The sequence below is a fragment of the Sceloporus occidentalis genome, unplaced genomic scaffold (genome assembly GCF_023333645.1).
Source record: "Sceloporus occidentalis isolate IW3139 unplaced genomic scaffold, rSceOcc1.0.p SCAF_3, whole genome shotgun sequence".
Taxonomy (NCBI): domain Eukaryota; kingdom Metazoa; phylum Chordata; class Lepidosauria; order Squamata; family Phrynosomatidae; genus Sceloporus; species Sceloporus occidentalis.
The window spans coordinates 45,325,260-45,341,566 of record NW_028316983.1 but is presented as its reverse complement, the minus strand read 5'-3'; the positions used below and the strand labels follow the sequence as shown (position 1 = coordinate 45,341,566).

At 41.6% G+C, this 16,307-nt stretch overlaps 1 protein-coding gene across 7 annotated transcripts in view; it reads right to left on the bottom strand.

Moving 5' to 3' along the window:
- The window catches only part of NAV1 (neuron navigator 1), a 391,844-nt gene that overhangs the window by 148,981 nt on the left and 226,556 nt on the right, over window positions 1-16,307 (bottom strand). For all 7 annotated transcript variants that reach the window (XM_089514299.1, XM_089514293.1, XM_089514297.1 and 4 more), the window contains one exon: window positions 10,915-11,017. In XM_089514299.1, coding sequence (XP_089370425.1) covers window positions 10,915-11,017 — 103 coding nt within the window. The remainder of the gene's footprint in view (window positions 1-10,914; window positions 11,018-16,307) is intronic.

Here is a 16,307-nt window from a genome sequence, read left to right as displayed (position 1 = left end):
TATTGTTGTTCTGTCCTTCCAAGTTATCTCTGACATACAGCAACCCTAAAATGGAGTTTTCTTTTAAAATTTGTTCGGAGGGGGTTTGCCATTGCTATCCTCTGAGGCTGAGATAGTGTGACTTACCCAAGGTCACCCAGTGGGTTTCCATGACTGAGTGGGATTTGAACCCTAGTCTCCAGACTCATAGTCCAACATTCAATCCACTAAACTACCTTATTAGCTCTCACTCTTTTTACACTGGTTTTGATTTCTTATCCTTTACTAGCAGCAGCTTCTCAGAGTAAACCGTAATAGCAATGAGTTAAAAAGATTAATATAGTACTTAAATTTGAAACACAAAATGTCTTAAACTGTTTGAGAAGCCTGCCAAGGAAATGTAGCAAACTCACCAAAATATACTGCTCCCAAAATTGAAAAGGTATTCTTCTAATGATTTAAAGTTATTCTAATAAATTAAAATTTATAACTACCAATAACCCAGAAAAATGGCCAACTAATATTACACTAGTCTACAATAAAATAATACAGGAAACTTTCTGGCACAGATCTTTAAAAACTTTTATGGACTACAACTCCAGAATTGCCCACCCAGCATGGCCAGTAGCCATGTTGGCCAGCGAACTTTGGGAGCTATAGACCCAGAGTTATATCTGTAGTTTCAAAAGCTAGACAGTGAAGAAAGCTGACAGGATGAAAAATCAACTCATTTGAAATGTGCTGGAGGAGAATTCCGTGGATACCATGGACTCCTAAAAAGACAAACATATGGGTCTACTCTTAGAGCATATCAAGCCTGAACTTTCAGCAGAGGTAAAGATGAATAAACTCAGGCCGTCGTACTTTGGGCTTGTCATGAGATGATATGACTCAGTGCTTGGCCAATTGGTAGGCAGTGAGAAAAGATGGAGACTGTATCACAGGTGCTTTGATTCAATCAAGGAAGCCACAGCCCTGAATTTGCAAGACCTGAGAAGAGCAAGTGATAACTGGCACTCTTGGAGTGGCTCATTCAAAGGGACACCGTAAGTCAAAGTTGTCTTGATGAGAAATAAAAACAACAAGAAAGTCCCCAAAAGGAACTTCTCTAAGCCTTGGCCTGACAGTGGCTTTCCAGGGGTTTAAAGAAGAGAAGCCAACATTTGCTAGGATCTGTTCGTTTTCTCTATATAGAGACTTTTACAAAATGAAATATTTAAAATATGATCCAACCCCAAAACCTACAACCCAAAGTGGCAGAAAATTCCACTCTTATTAGTTGCTGTTAATGAATATGCAGTTCTACTCCGAGTTTTAATGGACCCAAACAGACAGGCCAAAATAAAGCTGCTTCAGATCACTTTGGAGTTATGCTGTTTAAATGATGCATGCGTCCTCAGAAGCTATGCCAAAGCCGCACTCCAGTCTTAAGGACTAGAGTGTGGCTTTGGCACGGCTTCTGGCCTCTTAGGACGCATGCACCATTTAAACAGCATAACTCCAAAGTGACCTGAAGCAGCTTTATTTTGGCCTGTCTGGGCCCAGTGAGATCTAAATTTGCAAACATGTAAAGCCAAAGAGTGTAGGATAGGTCAAAGGTTGAATCATCATCAGGATGTTGTCTTACTAAATATATATTTTGTTCAACAGGCCTGTTTGATCTTTGCTTGCTTTTGACACCCTATGATTTAGCTTCAAATCACAGATTGCATTCTTGTTACATGGCTTAACCTTTAGGCAGAAGTGCAGGGTGTGGCAGATCATGCCTCAGAGCAATATGTTATTTTATGCACTGTATTCACACACCCAGTTGTTTGTTTTGTATAAAGGAACTTCCTCAATAATTCCAGCCCACAAATTATCCTATATTATATCTCTAGCTTAATAGTGGCTTAGACATGGTATGGGGAACATGTAGCCCTGTAAAAACTGTTGGACAGCAACTTCTATCATACTATGCTATACTGCCTAAGGCTGCTGGGAACTGTAATCCAACAACAATATAGACAGTCATATATTTCCCCACCTCTGACTTATACGGACACTCAGAAACTGCCTAGAGTAAAACCAGCACAAAGAGATTATATGTAAGGTCACCAGAGATTTTGTTGAAGCAGTCCTTTGGGTTTTTTCTTTTTCAAAGAGGAAAGATGGAAAATTTAGAAGATTGCTACTGTTTCTACTGCAGTAACCTATCAGGAAATAAACATAAACTGACAAGACAACTATTCAGTTGGAAAGATAAATGGGAAATTGTGATTAAGAAAGTGGAAAGTAAAATGGGGTATGAAGAAGTAAAAAATATAATGAATGCTATTTTCCACATCTCCGATAATGATGGTTAACTTGATTGGAATGTATTTCCCTCAATGCTGTTTTGGGGAGGGGGAGAGGGGAGAAAAGTATATTATGAAATGTGTATTGTATAATTTGTATTATGTACTGTGTAATAAAAATTAATTTGTGGAATTTTTTTTTTTAAAGACAACTATTCAGTAGTCAAATGGTATTTGCAAACCAGGAGACTGCCTCAGATAGGTAGAAAAGCTGTGGCTTTTTGTTTGTTTGTTTTGTACACATCTTGTTCCCTGACATACACACCACTAGTTCTTGACAAGTTGTTAAATTCTGGGCTATACTTCAGAATGCTGGACATTTATTGAGATTGCATTTAAGTAAATGCATCTCCTTACCATAACAATTAAATAAGTAAATTCACATATGAAAGACAGAAGGATAAGCTAAGACATTAGACCAATGATTCCCAAACTCTGATCCTCCATTCCCAGAAGCCTCAGCCCTCTTCGCCAATGATCTCAGATTCTGGGAGCCAAAATCCAAAAGACCTAGTAGGCCTTTTTGGGAACTGCTGCATTAAACATTAGGCATAATTAGACAGAAGGATTAGCTAGGATATTTCTTTCCAATGCATTATATTTCTATGTGGAGGGGATTTACAGTAGAAGTTCATCCCAGGTACAGAATTGCCATCTCATGAGGACCAGACCTGATTTTCACGGAGGCAACAAATGACAGGTCAAATTAGAGTCTAGCTAGTTTTATTTCTATACTTCTTTCCTGAAATGACTGCTCTCAAAGTGGAACTGTAGCAGAAATAAACATAGCAATATTCCACAATCTATTTAGTTCATTACCAACAAGAATAATCAAGACTATCAAAGTCACAAAACAATCAGTGCAATAATACCTTCAGGATAAGCAACAAATACCATAATGGTAGCATTAAAAGGCAATTTACATCTCTTTTGCCCAAATCAGCCTAAACACATTCCTTACAGAAAATGGGAACAGTTAACTCTCAGGATGTTGTTGGTTTGCAAACTCCATCAGCCATAGCCAGCATGGGAATCTAAAAACATCTGCAAAACCATTCATTCCATGTGCCAGCTTCACAGCCATTATTATGTATAAGGTGGCAGCCCATGCTTCTTCCTGTCACTGGATCACTTATGTCCAATGGCCACTCAGACTACCATTACTATAAGGTAAAAGCAGCAAATCATGATCAAACGGTATTATGACAATATCCATCCCAAAACAGGTGAAAGGAACAGATGTGCCTGTGCCCCATGCACTTGCAAGAGCTCACAATGGCAATGCAGAAGCTTATCATACTATTGGGCAGCAAGGATTATTGAAGTGAATGAAACTCTTGTACTCATACAGCTATTCTCACTTCTCCTCAACTCTAATACCTTGTTGTGGTGTGCACAGTTTGTCCATGCACCTGTTCTGTTTTGTTGGTTTGGAACCCCAGCCGAGCTCAATTGGCAGGCCTTTTGAGTTTTATGTGTATGGTAGCCGTGGCCAGCATTTCCAATGCATATATTAAATTTGCCTCTCTGCTTATTCTCTGTCCTTACTGTACAGACAGTGTCAGTGCCTTGCTTGGTGTACAAGGCTCCACACCCCCACCCCCACCCCCCCACACACACACTGCAAGTATATGCAATATTGTTTCAGTACAAGAGACTGGTCTTAGAATTCACCTTCATGAAAATTTTGCAAACTTTGACTGGGGGTGGGGGTGTCTCAATTTTAATGGGGACAATGAAGAGTCTGAAACTCGACTGATATCTTCTGCAATCTGAGAAAATAAAACGAAATTTAGGGTTGAAACAGATTGGCTCTAATTACCAGCTTCCCAGCAATTTGGGGGTATGGCATTTAGACGCTGCACACTCTCAGGACACCTGGAAGTGCCTAGCTGCCCAGATGTGGGCTGGCTTCCAGGTGCTCTGGCAGCATGGCGTTTACACGCTTCACACTGCAAGAGCATCATAAAGCAGTGGCAGGGCTGGAAAAAGCTGGCTTTTTGCTGGCTCAAAAAGGAGAGGCAATTTGCCACTTCTTTTTGGGCTGGTAAAAAGGTGGATTGGGGATACAGTGTACAGTTGACATGGCCCAAATCCAGTTTTCACAGGGACAATCTGTTTCACTCTCTTGTTTCTTTGCTTATCTTCCACATGACTTCTTAAACATATATTGTTATACCTATTGCCATTCTACATGATGCCTCCATTCCTTCCTAAACTGCAACCACCTCAGTCTATTCTAAAATATTTATTCAACATAGTTTACTCACTTCCCAGCCATGTGCATTAAACACTGCATTCTACATAAATGCAGCATGTTTAACAGTTGTAGTTGTATCTTACTGAAAAATTGTTTCTTCTTTATGTAGCTTCTACATGCCCACAGAGAATTATATGTTTTCACCTTGTGTCTGCCTAGGCATGATTGTCAAGTTCCTCTGTCATATAAAGAGAACATGAAGTCTTAGAACTGTGAGAGGGATGGGGTGGGAACCTCCAATATGGCAAGCTAGCTGTATCTGACGTCTGATACTCTTGTCCCTATCGCTCGCTTCTGCTTGCTTCTACACATTTTGATTAGCACATTATCTAGACATTAGTCCAATTCAATTCAAATCCAAGTAGATGGGCTTAAATTTGTGTCTAGCTGTGTTTCAAAATGCTATTTCTTGGCTACTGGAAGGAAGTGACCTTATTTCTTTGGGGTACCTTAACTTTTCCTGGACAGTGAATTTCTCATATACATCTAGTGCAGCCATAAAGATTTAGGGAACAGAGTGAAGAATGGCAGAAATAGTGCAACAGATTCTCCCAATACAATCTGGGATTAACAGTCCAGATGTCTGAGAGGAGAGAGATAGTGGCCCTGATTGCACAAACCAAATAAAACGGCCTGGGCATCTTACTGGCATCACTGGGCATCTTATTCTGACCTCAAAGTGAAGAATGTGCCACAGTGGTGGATGGGGGTAGGTGGCATACATATCAAACAGCCGCATCAGAATGGGCGGAGGTCAGCCACCAGGGCTGCTCCCAGAGTATCCTGGCCCTTCCAGGCACAGGAAGACTTGTGGGAGTCACCATGTTTTTGTGCTGTTGTCATGTTCAGTTTCTGAGACCACCAAACATTTTAGTTAAATGAGAAAAGGAGCAAATAAGGCTGACTGCAATCTTGCACTGACCAGTTAGGCCTATTCAGTGATAACAATCAAGAGCACTCAAAGCAATGCAAGCAGATGGAAAGAGACAAAGATGTATACATGCAACCTATGTCAATGTGTTTGGCTACTGAATGTTGGGAACCAGACCATTTTTCACTGGGTTCAATAACTAGACTGTCAGGCTTAGGCCAGGAAGTTCTAGGTTCAAATAACTGCTCAGCCATAAAATTCCCTTTGTGACCAACCTAATGTACATCTCAGAGATGATCCTAGGCAACCTGGGTAAAGGGAAAGATAAGATGCAATGGATGTATGTATGGATGGATGGATGGAAACCTGACAGGCATGGACACAAACAGTTCATGAAAGCCATAACACATTAATTAGTTTTTAAGGTGTCACAGGACTGCAAACTGTTTTTGATGGACTTGAATGTGTTCAACAGAAGCAGCATGAGGCCACACCTATGCACAAATATTTGCTGGCACCACTGGCCTCTACATATGTTGATTTGCAGAACCCACACTGTGAAGCAAGCTCCCCACTTCTTCTGTGTATTCTGAGTTGGCCTTCCCCAACTTTTCCAAGCAACTTCTGCCATTTACCTTGTTTTCCCTCTTGGCTAGCCTAGCTCTCCCAGCATTAGACTTCCTCTGTGAACAGCGAATGCCTTGGATTTGCCTCAAGAAGCAATCATCTCCCCTGGTCTAAACTTTCCACATTCAGTGAAGCAAATCAACTGGAAGCAGCCCAGCACTCCTCCCTTGCTGGAATCAGTGCTACAGTTACTCATCTGGGTGGGGTTCATCTGGCAGCTCCCAACCTTTATGGAATGGGGCAGGCAGCATGAGTCTCTCGTTCTGCTGCATCATGTACACCAGAATCCTTTTGGGAGGGGGTTAGAACAGGGAAAGAAGGAGAAAGATTAACAGAAGTGGACCAGAGGGGAGCATGCTGTATTTAGAGAAGCAGCCTATTATTATATGCAGCTGGCTTAGTATTTATAAATTGTCCATACTCAGCATTAATCTTTGGGTCTTGGATGACTCTAAGTAGTTCTCAGTAACTTGCAACCCAAGTTGGGGGTAAGAGGAAGTAAAAGGTGGCACTGTGAGAAACGATCTGAAGTTGTGCTGTCAGAAAAAGAGATCTGATTGCTAGAAGTCTTGAGATCCCTATCTGAGTTTCTATTATTGTGAAAGATCCTGTTCCATTTCCTTATCAGTTTCCTAGGGAAAACTCAAGATGTGGTTTAAGAGGCCAGGAAGAGTCAGAACTAAGCAGCAGTAAACAAAGAGTGACCCTAGTCCTCTCCTTCCTAAGGACTAAGTGATTGACAGCCTGATCACAAATTCCATGTGCTCATTCACCAAAGCAAATTCCATGAGGTTGGGGAATGAGCTCACCTTGCCAGCTGAGCTCTCCTCATCCACCCAACAACCCAATTACAATGTGTGTATGTATATGAGAGAAAGAGAGAGAGATCACCATGTGGTTTGTTCAGGGGAGGTCCAAAAAGCTGCTGTCATTCCATTAGCTCACTTGGACAGTGGAAAGCCATGGGGAAATTTTTATTACAAGACGCTACTGCCAATGTCTTGGTCTGAGGAATGAGGGTGGGGGTCAAGAGTGAGGCTTTGCTGAGATAGTTCCACAATATGGCACCTTTTGTGTTTTTTCCCCCTTAAAGGAACAAGACACCCTTTGTGAAATAAAATACTATATATCTCTCAAGTTACCCACACCATTCAAAGATCTTAAAAAGGGTAAACAAAACTAACTCTGCTAGTAAGACATTAAGGACTCCAGGAGCACATTCGGGACTGTTTTAAACCACATAGTCTCAAGATAATACTGATTCCTTTATGCATTTTTACACATAACACAGCTATCTTTCTGAATATCCTAGCAAATGCTACCAGGTGTTTGAAGGGGTCCTTTGAAACAAAAAGGACACACATAATACAAAACAAAAATTTTGGGAGGTTAGTCATAACCCAAAACCTAAGTCTCAAATTAAACGCATTCTTCTTTCAGTTGTTTTGCTCCATTTGTTTTTATTAACTGGCCTCAGCTCGACTTTGACTCATGACAACCCTCTATAAGCACACTTATTTAAATAAAAATATGTGTATACTCTCAGAATTCCTGCCTTCCAGGAATTTTACTCCAGACATTCTGAATTATATGTCCACTCCATCATAATAATAAGTTAGCTTTCTTTAATTCTTTCATTTTGGATATCTAGGTTTTTAAAAGAAATTCATATGCATATGCTATTGATGCACTTTTTAATTCCTTCCATATTATTTTTTCTTTTCTTTGCAGGTAAGCTGTGCATGTGATTGAAATGCATTAAAATGTGTTGTTGTTTCTTGAAAAAGTGCATCAACAGTCTTTTTACTGTACTTAACAAAAAATATAGCATTTAAATTAAAAGTCTTTTACTATTCGTCTCATTGTAGAGTTTACTCCAACCTTTTTTGTTCAGCCCTCCTTGCTCCCCAGATACACTGGAATGTCTGAAAAGTCCACTCTAACCCTACCCCTAACCCCACTTTTTCTCTTCAGCTTTATACTTAATTTAAATGTGAATTAATGGGTTTGAGGTATTAAGTTCCAAGTTAATAGTCTTTCAATAAAGCAAGTCAGCATGATATAGTGGTTTGGGTGTTGGACTGGGAGATCAGAGTTCAAATCCCTGCTCCTCCATGGAAATCCACTGGGTGGTCTTGGTCAAGTCATATTCACTCAGCCTCAGAGGAAGGCAAGGGCATACCTTCTCTACACAAATTCTGCCAAGAAAGCGCCATGATATTCACCTTAGGATCACTGTAAATCAGAAATTACTTAAAGGCACACAACAATAGCAGATTACAGTAATTCTCTATAAACAAGCAGAAGGTCAGATCTATGAAAGCTTTACTGAACAGACAGAAATTGACCCTGCCCCAAAAACACAGCCAAGAACAATTAATAAAAACCTATTCAGCTGAAGAGTGAATCCTATCTTGTTACAGCTAGGTGAGTAGTGAAAGGCAGTAGAAAAAAAGAGACATGTCATCCAGCAGACATATAGTACATCCCACTCATTTTACTGAGAGTCCCCTCAAATGTTAGTTGTTATAAATGACAGTGGTATATGAGATCTAACAAGTCTTGAAAGTACAGGAAGCCCTCATTTTTCGATGACTTGCTCTTTTGATACTTGTAAACTTTTTTGATTATTGCAAAGAAGGCACAGATGCTGCTGGGCAGTATGAATGCAATGAAGAGTCCACCTTTCATCAGTTCTTCTTGCCTACGAAGCTTGCTTGGGACCACTTCTGCACAATCCCAAAGCTTGCACACAGAAACAGCTGATCCCTCTTTGAATTTATGGAATTTGTGTAAGTTGCATGTGGGAAAGAGTGGGCTTACATCAGTTCTTTTTCCCACAGAGGTTCCCTTGTGACAGCTCACATTCCCACAGACACACTACAGCACACCCGCGCCATATGCGGGCTCGCCATATGTGGATTTGAGCTTACGAGAATGGCTAGCCCTAATATGGGGAATGGGGCATGAGCCGAGGGGACGCACCCCATTCATATGAATGGGGCTTCACCATATGCGGCATTTGCCTTATGTGGGGGGTGGGTCCGGAACAGATCCCCTGCATAAGGCAAGGGTGCACTGTACTTCCAAAGTGAACTGGGAGGGGGGAGGTGCGAAGCCGATTATGGAGTCTTGACACCTTTTTTCACTTCTCACCTCACTTTGCAAGCACTGCATCCATAGCAGTTCAATCCATTATGTTTCTGAGACTGAGAAGAGGTGGTATGGGAGGCAGTGGCATCGCTCGGGGGTGGGGTCCTCAAAGGCCTACCTTTGGGCAGAAACAGGCTTTGGCATTCATGTGCTTCCCTTTAAAAGGCTTTAAGAGATGGTGGTAGTGAGAGGAAGCTCAGTGTGAAGAGAAAGGAGTGGCCCCAGAATTGTTTAAAATTCAGAACTATTGGCATTACATTCAGTGGTATATGGGAATTATGATTTACAAGTAAAATTAGTACAAAAAAGCATTACTAAGGTTTCCACATGGTGTGAAATGAGAGGAGGTCAATGGAGGGGAATGAGTTACCACACCAGGTGACACCAACCCTAGTGACGCCACTGATGGGAGAAGAGGATGGGGTGAAGAGGTTAATGGACTAGGAAGGGTTTTTAAATCTGGTTGAGGTGTCGTGCTAGAAAGCTGAAAAGTTAGTGACAGGCTGGTACTCCTGGAAGGATAGGAGCTTGAGAAGAGTACTGGAAGGAAGAGGAGTGGGGTGGGGAAGTATTTGTGGTTATAATACAGTACACAACACATGTGTTATTAAGCTTTAGCATGAATGCAAATGTGATATCTAGTGTGTTAAGCTACATTTTTGGAGGTCCAAATGCATCTGCAAGCTTAAAAAACCACTTCCACTTTCTGACTATGGCTGCCAGTCAGGACACATCCTAACTGCATTGTCATAATTACATTAGCAGGATATCTAGGCAAGAAAGACAAATCAACCAATTTATTTAAAATATCTTGTGCTTGTTACAGTTCAGCAACATTAAGTTCTGTCTGTTAATGCCAGGAGGGGCTGAGCTTGTTTGAAACATTTTTAAAATGGTTGCTGGTTATTTACATTGCTCATTAACTGTTACTTTTTTTAAAAAAAATCACTGTTCATGGTTCGTTACAAGCACATTGTTTTTATTACTTTAAAAAACACTTTAAAAATAAAAAATGGTTTAAATTTTTTTTCATAAGGTTTTTAAAAATCACTCAGAGGGTCTTTTTTATACTGCAAGAGAATAAAAGAGTATTTTTTATTTTAAAAAATCATAGTTTTAGGAGTGACAACTGAGTTTTATTGATACTATTTCTGAAAAGTATCATTACTGTTCAGTACATTGTTTTCCAAAAAATAATGCTGTTTACTATTCCTCAAAATAATATAGTAATAATAAGGGAGCAAGCTTGTTTTCTGCTGCTCCAGAGACTAGGACTCGGAGCAATGGATGCAAGCTACAGGAAAAGAGATTCCAGCTCAAAGAACTTCCTGACAGTAAGGGCTGTTCGACAGTGGAACAAACTTCCTCGGAGTGTAGTGGAATCTCCTTCCTTAGAGGTCTTTAAACAGAGGCTGGATGGTCATCTGTCAGGGATGCTTTGATTGAGAGTTCCTGCATGGCAGGGGGTTGGACTGGATGGCCCTTGTGGTCTCTTCCAACTCTATGATTCTATGATATAGGTAACACTTGTAATGCCGTTGCTTGCAAGCTCTAGGAGCAGGGAACAGGCAGAAATTGCGCAGTATGGGAACCAGAGGGATCTTTCTGGTGCAATCAGCATGCTGGTTTTAGACTCCAAAATGGAAGATCAACTCTGGTCTAGAACAGAGGGAACTCAGAGGCCTCACCTGTGAGTTACTTGGGAGCCCCGCAAGCTGGACATGGTCTCTTCCAGGTTCTGCCGAAGGTCGAGTACATTCTGCACTGTCCTCTTTCTCTGGGATTCAGGATCTGTTAGAAGAAAAAGATGTCAGTTCCACAGTGAACTGTGAAATTAAAACATGGCACCCAGTATTACTGCAAGTTTCCCCAGTCCTTTTAGGGTTCCTACCCCACAATCCACAGAATCTATACTTCTGCAAAAAGTATACCTTCACAACAAATAAATACATAAATGCCTAACTTCTACAATTTTCTTTCCGCCAAAGTTAATCATATGTATATGTCTCTGTGGGCATGCACAAGCCCACACATGGGCATGTGTGACCATGTGGTCAAGTTGACAAAAGTTATCAATGAGAAAGAACACTCAAGCTAGGAGAGGCTGCAGCCATTTGCTTTTCCCTGAATCTACTGGGAAGGGCAAGATTCTATCTCTCCTCTCCTCCCCCCACTGTCCCCACTTTCAATGAGTGAAAATTACTTTTGTGCTTTGAACTCAGTTGATAACAATGAAATATGCAGAGGACAAAGTATGAAAGGAGGAGGCAGCGGCAAGAGAAACTAGAATACATTAAAAAGTGGGACAACACAAGATTAATCGGGACCATCCCTGCCAAACTGGGTCAGTTGGAGGGTTTGCACTCATCTTGAGGCATAGTCTACATCTGTGACCCATTTATTCATGAATGCTATTTCTCTGCAGGTATCTGTGTCACTACCACACAACATCCCTCACGTTATCTCTCTAAGGCTCCAAAATTGTGAGAAACCTCTCTGGGAGATTGAGTATTTCTTTTCTTGGCCTTTGGCCAATGAGAAAATGGGAAAATAGTAAACCTAGGTAAATAAAACCAGTAAGTGTTTGGGTATAAATTTCATTCCCACATGCATGAACAAATAATTCAGGAATATTCTCCCTATTCTGCAAGAATATGAGTTTTTGCATCATTTTCCAGAGCTATTCATACTTCAGGACTTTGCTGTGGAAAATTCATTTTCATTTGAAAATTCATTTGAACAAGGAAAGTTCCTTGTGAAGAAAAGCAGTATTTTTACCACTGGAATGAGTGCATTTGCACAACACACATTGCACACTTTGCAAAAAGTTTTTGTTGAGAAAATATTTTCTGTGCCCAAACCACCCTTTTCTGTACAGGAAAATTACATGTATTTTGCACAAACAAATTTTCCCCAAATGAGCCTGAAAGTACAAAGAATCTTGCAGCTGTTTTTTTCTTTAGTGGGGTGTTGAATATCAACACACCCTTTTTTCAGAAGTTACAAATATTAATGATTATTCTTCATATCCTTAGTAAGCAAAAACACTTTCTAATACAAGAGTGGGCAAAGTATGGGCCCAGGGCGGTTTTTCAGGTCCTCATGGTAAAAAAGTAAAATAAAATCACAAGAGTGAAGACAAACAACCACCCAAAGGGAAGGTATTTTTCTCATACATCAAAGGAATCACAGACAGAATAGGGAAACTGATGAGGAAAACACAACCATCAAATGATCTACAGACCGACGAAGAAAATCCAGCAAATGCTGCACTCACTGAAGAACAAGAGAGACCCTCTCATACCATACAGTTATGAACAAGTCTACACATGGACCACCAAATGCAGCATTCAGTCAAGGAACTTGAGACTGAGACTAGATGGACCAAGTGGAAATTCAGCAAAAATTATTCTCTATCCTTCATTAATTTGCCTGTTTTTCTCCTTAAACTAGCTTTTCATACAGCTGTGGCAAATCCTGGGCTGAAGTAGTTTGCAAGTTTTATGTCTTTCAGAAATGTTTCTATACTAATTTATGTGCTGAAAAATTTAGGGAGATGTTTTAGGGAGAGGAGAAAGACCAAAGGGAAGCTACATGACATGCATGCTGTAAGTATTCAGTGCCATGTGAACACAGGCAGTCAAGCAGCAGGATCAAAGGCTGAGAAAATTGCTTTGAGGAGTGGTAGGGGAAGGTGCTGCAACACCCAGAACCTCCAGTGGCCATGATGGATAGGGAATTCTGTGCATTGTAACCCAAAAGAAAAATATTTGTCACAGGCTTGGAAAGACTGCCTGCTCCCACATAAGCATGTCTGGAATTTGGGATAATCAGCATCCTGAGAGACCAGGTAAGTACACTAGGCAGGGCTTTATTGGCAATGACAACCCAACTATGGAACTTCCTCCCAATGGAGGGACTATGACTCTGGAGACCAGGGTTCAATTCCCACCTCAGCCTTGAAACTGACTGGGTGACCTTGGGCAAGTTACACTCTCTCAGCCTCAGCGGAAGGCAACACAAGCTCCTATGAACAAATTTTGAGAAGAAAAACCCATTATAGGATTACGTTAGGGTTGCCATAAATCAGAAATGGCTTATAAAAGCACATATCTCACACGCAAACACACACACACACACACACACACACACAGAACTGAAGGCAATTTACACAAGTTTAGACAAATACAGGTTAAGATACATATGTAAAATATTACTGTTAAATTGGAATTAAAATATTTATAGAATTAAAATAATTTAATATATATCCATTAGATGAAAAATAAAATTAATACTAGTATAGCACACTATTAAAAACCCTTTCCTTATAAACTATTTGCCAGAATAAAACATTTTCACTTGCTAATGGAAGGACAACAAGGAGGGAGCCAGTCTATCCTCCCTAGGAAGGGAGTTCTTGGGAGCAGCCATCAAGAAGTATCTTGTGTGTTCTCATCTGTGCTCTGAGGATAGACTGACCCATAGAAGGGCCTCCCATGAAGATCTGAAACCCAGGCAGGCTCAGTATGAGCCACACTACTACTATGCATCTAAGACTGTACTTAGTCCTTAAAACAATGGTGCATTTTCTTATTGTTTTTGGTGTGTGTCTGATTTTTGAACTGTTTTTAAAGATTTTTTTTACTTGCTCTATTTGTTTTTAATTGCCATACAGTGCCTTGGGAGCCCTGATGGGCTGAGCTACACAAATACTGTACTTAAATGTTTTTTTAAATGTTTTCAGCCTTCGATCAGGATATAGCACAACTGTTTGTCAGCAGAGATTATAATAATGCTGCTAAACCAAAACATCTCAAGCAGCATGGAACCTTTTCCTAGTGCTGAGTAGCAGATGTGGGAGGTCGGAGGGTAGTTCAAACCACAAAAAAGTTGTCTGTAAAGTGAATTGGATTATTATATCTGGAAAATTACAGTAAATACTCTATCCTATGTGTCACAATGCTGGAGGCAAGGGTGTACCATAGCCACACGGCTGATCCCAAATTTTAGCCTGTAGATTCCTGTTCATCACTCAGCAGAAATGAGAAAAATCATACACTATTATCTAAAAAAAACTCTGAAAAACAATTCTCATCCTACCAGAGGACATCTGGTGCTAACTCTGGAGGGAAAAGAACTTGTGGCAAAGAGGGGTGGGAGGTTATTTCAGAAATAACAAAACAGGAGCCATAACGGAAACTCTGGGAAAGCAGCCAGTTGATTGAAGCCAGAATTAATGGCAGCAGCTGATATGTTCAGCAGCAGGTAGGCTCATTCCCTGGAATATGAGCCCCTAGTGCTAGTTCTCTCGAAATGCCAGCCTGGCCTTGCACTCAGGAACTTGGAATTAGCTGTTCAATCTGAAAGCTGCACACTTTTGTCAAGAGCAGAATAGAGCTCCCCAGCTATGTGTCTAGTTATGGGCAGGGCAGTCTTTCTATGTATGCCAAAGCAGCAACTCCTGATACAGTCTCTTTAGCATCAATAGAATACATTCTAAGTAAACAGTTAAGACAAATATAAAGGACTGGGCTTAAGGAAAGAAGAGTAAGGCCTGTTACAGACTGCCAAATTAAAGCTGCTTTGGATCTCTTTGGAAGTATGCTTTTTAAATGATGCATGGGTCCTAAGAGTCCAGAGGTCGCGCCAAAGCCACACTCCAATCCTAAGCACTGGAGTGCAGCTTTGGTGCAGCTTCCGGATTCTTAGGGTGCATGCATCATTTAAACAGCATACCTCCAAAGAGACCCGAAGCAGCTTTATTTTGGCAGTCTGTAACAGGCCTAAGAGTCCAAAAAGGAGAGGGAGGGGTTCTCTTATGGTAGCTGGAGAGCAGTAAAGAGTGGGTGCAGTGCTCTACACCGTCCCAGCCCCTTGAACAGGGAGAGAAAATTGATTGCTTGCCTTCTTGTCCCAGTTTTGTTACTACTTCCAAGTGCTTTATTACAACCTACTCATAAACACAGGTGCCCCTTCATGATGACACCATCCAGCTGGACAGAAGGTTACTTTTTTCCCTATTACAATTACATAATGCTCCGACCCCTAACACATGTGCATGCACACATGCACATACACACATAGTTGTACTGTTCCCCCTGGTATGAATAAAAACAGCCTCTGCCAGAATACCAGCTGAGGCTCATAAGGGGGGAAATGACATTCAACCTTCATTACTGACCATGGGGATACAGCAGAAATGGGGAACTGCCAAGCTATGCACATCAATTAGTTCAAAGTCATGCCAAAAGCCTTGCCAAATCCTTGTCCCTAATAAGATGCAGTCTCCAGAAGACTTGAATGACATGGGGATGTTGCGGGCAGAACAAAGCCAGGCATGCTCAAGCACTTTGGAGATTAGCTAAGTCCTGAGTGTGAGTCCTGAGGTTAGGTGTACTTGGTTCTCCCTCCCCCTTGTATTTTTCATATGGAGAAGAAAACTCGGGGGGGGGGGGGGGAGGGGAGAAAAAATATGTCAACAACTGAACTTCTCCAGTTGGCACCTCAGCTGGGGCAATCAGTACCTTTGGTGACTCCTGGTGCTGAGGGTTGCCAGTGGGGGGAGGGCTGCCCCACTCCCTCCTGCTAACTTTCTCCTCTGCATCCCCCTCCCTAACTGCCTGCCTCCTTCTCCTGGCTGTCTCTACCTCTCTGCCAGATCTCCCCCCTCCTCTTGCCTCCCCTCTCCAGCCACTGTGTCACCCCTTCTGTCATGGCCAGCCACGAGGAGGACTCAGAGGACGACGATGAGGACTTGGCTCCTCAGGTGCAGGAGGAACCTGAGGCTGTGCCAGGCCCCAGTTCTGCCTTGCCAGGTTCCACCTCTGCTCTCCCAGCCCCAGTGGATTTGGCTCAGCCAGACCCTAGCTCTGTGGGATCTCCTCCAGTGGAGCCTGGGGCTCAGCAGCCCAGCCTTGCCCCAGGAGAAGTGCCAGACATGGGAGACATAGAGCAGCAGAGCATTGAGGTTCCTACCTTTAGCCAGAGGAGATCAGAAAGGGTGTGCCTTCAGTGTTCCAAGAGGCTTGCTGAGAAACGCTCATTAGGCAATCAGTAGCTGTGATAAGGGAGCTAGATATAA